Consider the following 8,413-nt stretch of genomic DNA (forward strand, 5'->3'; position numbering starts at 1 on the left):
CATTTTAACAATTTATTTATGTCCACACAGAGGAAATTTCAAACAAGGACATAAATAGTTCAGGTGCAGCAAAGTTACATCCACAAAATCAAGGAATATGTCGCGATACAACAAGAATGTCATCCAGCATTCCATGGGCACAAGTAGTGTAGGCATGCATCCTACACCGACCACCAAGCGTGGCTGATCCCATGGGCCCAAAATCCACTCACTGTTGTTCCTACAGTGGACGGATACACCGCTAGAAGGCCAGGTCCAACGTCTCTCTTCCCGGTAGCTGCTCATGGGAAGGTCCACCAAGCAGCACCAGCTGTCGGTATACTCCATTGGTGAAGCAGTGCCTTGTTGTATGCAAGCTTGTGATGGTGTTGAAGCACACATTGTCCACAGAGGTTGCAAATGCACACACACACACACACACACACACACACACACACACACACACACACACACACACACACACACACACACACACATTTCAGTGTAGTTACTGCTGTTGTATGCTACAGTCTGTAGGATACAACAGCAGTGAGCAGCCACCACCGGGAGGACGTAGAGCCTCGTTCTACTCCTCCCACCCCAACAGAATTCCCGCTAACAGGCGCTGCCCAAGCCCCGTAGGACTACCTCGAGTGAGGAGTATCTGTTTGTACATGAATCCGGATGCCCATTTTGTGATCAATATTTACAGACAGTGGCCTCTACTTTGAGGGCGGTAATGTTAATGTTTATCGGCAGCGCAGTTGGCGAGTCAGGACGTTTGACACTGGACTAAGCGCCAGATGCAGTGGTGCATGGACCTGGGTGCATCAGAGGTTCAAACTAGTTTAGCTGCGGTGAAAGCTAAGTCAAGTAGAACTGAAGTGTGCATGGCGAAAATGCGACATGAACTCAATTTAGCATTGGTTTCCCTTCCCATGAGTTGTATATTATATATGTATGGTTTAAAGCTCTCGCGTGGATAAGGCTTCCGGTGAAGTGGGGATGCCAGGTGTGTTTAACAACTTAAACTCTATACACTACAGAAAACATAGCTGATCCACAAGCTCACAATGAGCTCATACTGTAGACCTGCTCATTTTGAAAATGTTTGACTGTAATGCCGTGCCCAAAATAGCAGCTTAAATTTGTAAAAGCTTAGATTAAGCTTCATATTAGCTTCAAATTTGTAAAAGCTTATATTAAGCTTCATATTAGTGAAGTGACTAAAATAGTATGGTCGCATTTTCAAAAATAAACACCGTTCATGAAGGAAACCCAACCTGATATTAAACTAGAATAGCTTCCTATTTCCTTTTTTTTTCTCCTTTGAAAACGTACCTGTTCAGTCCTTGCTACTTCAAATGAGTCCGTTGTTGGTGTACAGTATAGGTCTATGTATGTCAGGTTATTGTTTCTCTGTCTGATCAAAGGTACCCACTGCCACCGTCACGTTGTTAACCTTTTACTAAAGGAATACACAGAGCATGAAGCACCCTTGTTATTCATGGAATACTCTCGACAAACCCCATTTATTGTGGTTGCCTAGCAACATGCCCAAAATGCGACTAGGCCAACTGCCTTCTCGACACGTTGGCGTTGTGCCGAGCGGCACGCACACGCACGCACGCACGCACGCACGCACGCACGCACACACGCGCGCACACGCACAGGCACACGCACACGCACACACATACACACAGGCCGAGTCTCACAGTACTGCTATCTGAGCAACGACGGTATATTTCATTAGCAACTGCGTGGAGCTCAGAAAAGTGGTTAGTGAGGAATGCACCAGGTAACTGTCAGGTGGAAACCTTGTATGTCCAAAATCATTCCTTTTTTGAGCGGTGCTAAACACTCCAACAGTTGATTGTGTGTCTTTGGGTGTCAATTATTTATGGTAGGTAAACTTTATTTTGCCATTGACTTGGAAAATGCTAAAACTCACTATTCTGTCCCCTGTGACGTCATGGTGGTCAATACGTCGTCATCAGACATCATCATCAACTCAAGGGCACCACTCACTTCACACTGGGGTGTGATTATTAATTTTTGAATAACAATCGCAGAAATAGCCGGTCTACATGCGTTGAGATCTTGTAGATTTGCTATTTTCACTACTTTTGTGCGACACGCTTTACAAAAAAAACAAAACACAACGAGTTATATGGGACATACCTTAGGGGAGATACAAGGTTTCTGCCGCAACAAAACAGTACAGTACAGTATGTATGTGTTATGCCTCAAGTTTTTTCTAATCACTTCTAGTGTTACTGCATGAGTCCGTGGACCGTGGTTCCTTCCTTCACTCCCAAACCGCAGATTCAGAAGAACCTCCGCAGTGGTTAAAGCAAGCTCCCCTCTTTTAATTTCTCCATTAAACGCCCGGAGGTGTTATTGGACTCCTCACTCTCTCTTTTGTAGTCGGGAATGAATGGACATACAGTTTAATCAATATTCCACCCGTCTGTTATTTATTTCTTTATTTCTTCCCCCTGCCTCTGCCTCAATCTCACGGATCGCTGTTCCGCTCCACTTTGATCTAGGGCCGCTTTAACCCATTGAGACCTGGAACGCATCCATGTCACGTTAGCGTTTAACCACATTAACCATTAACCCATTTTGGGGCGGGAACCCTTTTTGGGCTATTGAAAAATAGCAGATCTACAAGCTCATAGCGCGCCACCGAGTGGCGCGCTATGAACTTGTAGGTCTGCTATTTTTGAAAAATCGTTAAAATGTGCCTCAAATCTTTCCGAAAATTGTCATGATTTAGAAAACTTTTTTTTTTAAATTTCGACGTCAGGCCTGAATGGGTTAAAGGGACCCCTTTGAAGCGGGCTTTGCTTGCCGCCACATCCTACTTGTGTTCCCATCGATCTCCCCTACCCTCTCATTTGTTAGTGTGTGTCTGGGTTCAAACCGTGTGCCTGATTTGTACTGGTTTTGTTCACATCGTGTCGAGGCACCTGGAAATAGGCGATCTGCAAGTTCCTGGGCGCAGCAGGGCACGTCGCACTGTGAGCTTGTAGATTGTCTGTTTTCAGAGCGCAGCACAACTACGTATTAGGAGCATAGGGTCTTCATGTTGTCATGTGTGAAGAATCCACTTAAGCCCAGTCCAGACCAAAGATTTGCAACAACTTGCAACTTGCAACCACTTGCAGCAGAATACTAAAACTGCGGTTTGCTCTTTTCACTAGTGTGGGTCCCGATGAGTCATCACATTTCTCTTTTGGGTCTCGAGCGAAGAAGTTTGGGAACGCCTGTCCTAAACAGACACAAAAGGAGACAGAAATATGCATTGAGGAATCCAATTTGCTTATGTAAAACAATACCTATACCAAAAGAAAAGCGTGTCAATTGCTTGATGTGAAAGTGTAAACAAGACATGACTGGAGACGGACACGAGTGTGCTGCAGACTCAGAGATGAGCAGAAATAACCACTTGATTTGGAAAGCAGGAAGTAGTAGTCAGACTGTGTGCACGCGTGTGTTCGCACATACAGTATGGGTGTGTGTGTGTGTTTACATGTTACTAGTTGTGACAACATGTCCCCTTAAGTGTGCCCTTACTTCCTGCCTGTGGTGACAAGAATGCCCCACAAGGCTTTTTTCCAATCCTGGTGCATGGTCCCAGTAGACAGCTGTGATGCTGAGACACCAATGTTGGGTAATGTCTGGGTTTTGTCCATCTGACGGTTCAGATAAATGGAAAAATGCCTACATGACGTCATGCACGTCATGTTCACATTACTGAATAGAGAACCAGATTCTCATATTAGATAGCATGGTTAGTTTAATTACAGACCAGAGCGGTTTGTTTGTAAAAAATCGTCAACAATGTCTCCATGACTCACTGAGCAAGCGCCACAAATTGGATTGGTATAATTAACTATAAAAGCTGTAAACATTATGCTGGCATTTTACTAGGAACTATCCATCCTACAGCTATTTCCACTCAGCATAACGACACCAAGGGTGACATCGAACTAACCATTATCATTTGTTTTCCGCTGTGCTCCTTTAGCAAAACGACGGGCAGTTCACGGTGATCCAGCTGGTGGGGATGATGCGCGGGATCTCGGCAGGGATGAAGTACCTCTCAGAGATGAACTACGTGCACCGCGACCTGGCGGCTCGCAACATCCTGGTCAACAGCAACCTTGTGTGTAAGGTGTCTGATTTCGGGCTGTCCCGGTACCTGCAGGACGACACCTCGGATCCCAGCTACACCAGCTCTCTGGTGAGTCACCGCTCCTATAACTAGCAGGCCTGTGGAAATAGTGGTTGTTTTTCCTTCACTCAAGTGCTGATGTTCACAGCTTATTGCTCACAAAATGGCTCACAAACCTTTTCGACAAGCTTTTTTTCGCTGGACCTTTTGGCCCGACCCAGAAGAGTGAATGTGCCTATATAACTAAATGACTCCCCAATGTTGAAACATGGCTGGCTCTAGTGTCGGTATCCTAAGTATATCGTAGTGTTGATAATATACCAAAGTAAAAAAGATGAAATATGCCGTTACAAGGTTTCTGCTCGACTGTGACAATATGCACCTCCATTACCTCACAGCTTTTGATGTGCAGGCATTTAATATTTTATGGGGCGAGTTCTTAAATCAGCACCAAGCACTGGTCCATCAAGTAAGTGAACAGAGACAGGGCTCTAGAATGCACTCATTGGGTTTGATTTTGCAATTTGTTTACTCAATGGTGTCAGTAAAGTGTTGAATTATGCCCCTTTTCCTACCCTATTGCCTCCTTATTTATACAGTATATTATTTAGCTACGTTAGAGCTTCACTCTGCATTTTAACTCAAGCATAAATTCAGATAATAATTTCACTGAAGTCGACCAGGGTTGCCCATCGTTAATTGGCAAGATAAACATATTCCCAGTGGAACGAAGGGTTTGACTCATTTTTTATAAGGAACGATTCAACTTCCAACTTACCATGCTGCCAGCCCGCGACTAAATGTTAACACCTTGTTAGCTTGAAGATCAGTTCTTGTTGGCAAGCGACACGCGATATAGTCGCCTGATATAAATGGAACTTAAGAGATGAAGTTGTCCGGCGGTATTCAAGGCATGACTAGGCCTGCCTAGTTTAGTTTTGCAACAACCGTTGCTTTTCATGGAGAGCTGCTACTCTTCCTCCTCCACGTCCTCGTCCTGCTGCCTTTCTCCTTTACTCTGCAAGTCACGGACGCGAGGCCTGTCACATCTTCATTAGTGTGGAGACGAGCCTCCGCTGGGAAGGCCCCACTCTCGTTGGCATGCCTGCAGAGCGGAGGAACCAAAGGGCATCGTGGCCACTCAAACTGACAGCCCTCCCACCCCACCTCTTCCCCTCCCTCTTTCTTCCTCCCACCCCCCAACCCCTCCTCATTCATTATTACTGGGGCATCATGGGAGGCTTTGGCTCCTCATTATCTCCTCCACGCCGCACATCTGTAATTATTAGCAGCCGTCGTTAGTTCATCTTCCACCTCTCTCTTCTTCTTAATTCACGACACACTCACACCCTCGCAAACACACACGTCATGGGTCATTAGGGTTCCCTGCTTGCCCCTGACTGTGTGTGTGTGTGTGTGTGTGTGTGTGTGTGTGTGTGTGTGTGTGTGTGTGTGTGTGTGTGTGTGTGTGTGTGTGTGTGTGTGTGTGTGTGTGTGTGTGTGCGTGTGCGTGCGTGAGACAGAATTAATCAGTGTATTTCTGTTAAACTTGGCTTTTCTAGTGTATGTGTGTGCATGCGTGCGCATACATGCTTATGTGAGTGTGTGCCTGGATCTATCGACACCTCATTGCTTCTGCTTTGGGATTAGGGTGCAAATTAGCTGCGTTTACTGACAATGAATCATTAGTGTTTCTGGTGACAGCTTGAAGAGAGAACAAGGTGCTTTACAAACCTACCCTTCAGCTGGTTTACCTTGTGAAACTATGTGATGGTGTTTTGAACTAAGTACATCAAGGGTTGGATTGGGGGTAAGTCCCTGCATACAGCGTCATGTCCAGGGGGTGTACTTGTACATCAAGCTGCCTCACGCTACAGAAACAGGAGATAGGCTCCCCCCTTGCTCGGCAAGGCTTACTTTACTAAAAGTAATTTATCTTTTTACTTTTACTCCACTACAATTATTTGAAAAATTTAGTTACAAGTTACTTTGTAGATTTTGATTATTATTACAAAGTATTTTGAGAACTTGTGAAATGGGACATTCTGCAAAATGAGTACTTTTGATACTTTAAGTATGTTTTGATACCAATACGTTTGTACTCTCTACTTTCAGTACCGTACGTTTAATTGTATTCTGACATTACGTTACTCAGCATGCTAGCATGAAAAAGTGTCTATTTTAATACCGGCTGGAATGTTTGTTTAGCCATTTTGACATAAACAGAACTTGTGATCAAAAGTGAGGGATAAAAGTGCCCGTGAGTCTTCCGACTTCACAGGTACAGTATGAAAAGAGAACTCTGAAAATAATTTGCCTTCATCTATATATAGGTGGAAGGGAAAGAAAAAGTCTACTTTCAGCATACTGCAACACTACCATCCTGGCTCAGGTTAACTCAGGTAATAGCTTGAGGATTATTATTTTGTGCACGTGCATGCATGCACGGCTTGCACGCACGGCTTGCACGCACGGCTTGCATGCACGGCTTGCACGCACGCATGCCCGCACGCACGCACGCACGCACACACACAATCAAATATACAATCAAAACAACATTTATGTACATTTGAAAGTCAGAATCTCCAATTAATCAATTTCTATGTACCAAGATCACTCGGTGCAGATAGTGCAGTAATACACACAATGATTCTTTAGGGTGGTTGTGTTCAGGGCCGCGGGAAGATGTTTACACTAGGAGGTGCTGAACATTCAGTAGGGGGTGCGCACGTGTGAGCCCGTGCCGCAAAATGCGCGTGCACGCGCATCGTGCACTCGCATTTTCGCGCATTTTCGCACAGAAAAGTGGCTTTTACTTTCCCTCTCCACACGCATGAGAAAACTGACACAGGCAATTAACCAGGATAAGGTGCTGATACTGTGATACAGCATATTTATTAAGCCAGAAATAACAGAAATCTGTTTTGATTAAAATTATTATTATTTCCCCCCTACTGTCCGAGGGGGGGCTGTGCCTGGGGGGAGGGGGTGCTCCAGCCCCCCCAGCACCCCTACTTCCCTCAGCCATGGTTGTGTTCCATTTGATATCCTTCTCCTATCACAGCAGCTCACACATCTTGCTGCTGTGTTTGCACATTGTTGTACTTCGCCTTAAAATGTCTGGGTTTCCGAGGCTATACTTCACCCAGCAGATATGGGAGTTTTTTTGTCATTAGTCATGTTTTCAAAATCTCCGTGGGTGATTGTAATCTGTGGGAAGTATGTGTCTCTGATGTCTTGGTACAATGGACAGATGGTTAGGAAACGTAGCAGTTTCCACTTCATTTTGTGCAGTGGGTGCATAGTCTGTCTTCTCTCGGGAGACAGGTCTGCCTATGATAGCCTTTCTCGATCGCAAGACTGTGCCCACTGTGTCTGTACCTACTGTAGTTAAGATTTTTCTTTGTTTCGGGTCGGTCACAGTGCGCACACACACACACACACACACACATGCACGCGCGCGCGCACACAGGATAACTGATTGGCAGGCGATGGCAACTCAGGTGTGAACAGGAAGTGCAAGGGGCACCGGAGTGGCTGTGAACTGACATTGGTGGGGATGGAAGTTAATTGCCCCCCAGGAACAGCTTGCTTTTGTCTGCGTGACCCCCGCGGCTAAGCCCTGCTGAATGGGTCTTATTGAGCAACAAAGAGGAGCACCGCTTCTGTTGTCTGGTGCCGCTGAGCTTGCTGTTGTACCAGAGCGAGAGCTAAAGGTGGGCATTGGATTATAGATTGTACTCTGCATTTTGATGTTGTTTAATGCAAACAAAGTCTCCTCGAGGGCATTTTCTGAAGGGTCGATAGAGAAGGTGAGGTTTTGAAGTCTGAACTTGGACGGTGCGTGCTTTCTCGCCCCTGGGGGACGGCAACATGGCTCGGATATTTTAGCGATGTGGTGTTGTTGGTTTTCTTTTTCCTGATGGATTTCTCAAAACATCTGAGGTTTTAGGCATTGTCAGTCACTCACTGAGACCTGCATTTACAGATTAAGGCTTTAGTCCTCGCTCCTTCCAAAACAAAAGTGTTCTTTCCTCAGTGTGAATCCATCATGGATGCCAATTTAGTTCTCCGGTCATCCACATACAGTAGTAATTCAATTACCGTATTCTTTCTGAAATGAATGCACAAACTCTCGTCTGCCAATTCACCTGTCTTTACAACTCTTCTCTTTTCTCTTACTTGAAGACGCACTATCTGTGTTTAGGTTGAGGGGCTTTGTGAGAGAGTCCCGGGTCCTTGGGCATGCTTGTG

General features: G+C 45.3%; 1 protein-coding gene across 1 annotated transcript in view; it reads left to right on the forward strand.

Moving 5' to 3' along the window:
• LOC306943120 (ephrin type-B receptor 1-like) overlaps positions 1–8,413 on the forward strand; it is a gene marked incomplete at its 5' end in the record, with an annotated part of 106,696 nt that overhangs the window by 70,495 nt on the left and 27,788 nt on the right. Inside the window, one exon of the mRNA XM_079529322.1 lies at positions 4,013–4,228. Coding sequence (XP_079385448.1) covers positions 4,013–4,228 — 216 coding nt within the window. The remainder of the gene's footprint in view (positions 1–4,012; positions 4,229–8,413) is intronic.

Source organism: Electrona antarctica (genome assembly GCF_951216825.1).
Source record: "Electrona antarctica genome assembly, chromosome: 19".
Classification (NCBI taxonomy): Eukaryota; Metazoa; Chordata; class Actinopteri; order Myctophiformes; family Myctophidae; genus Electrona; species Electrona antarctica.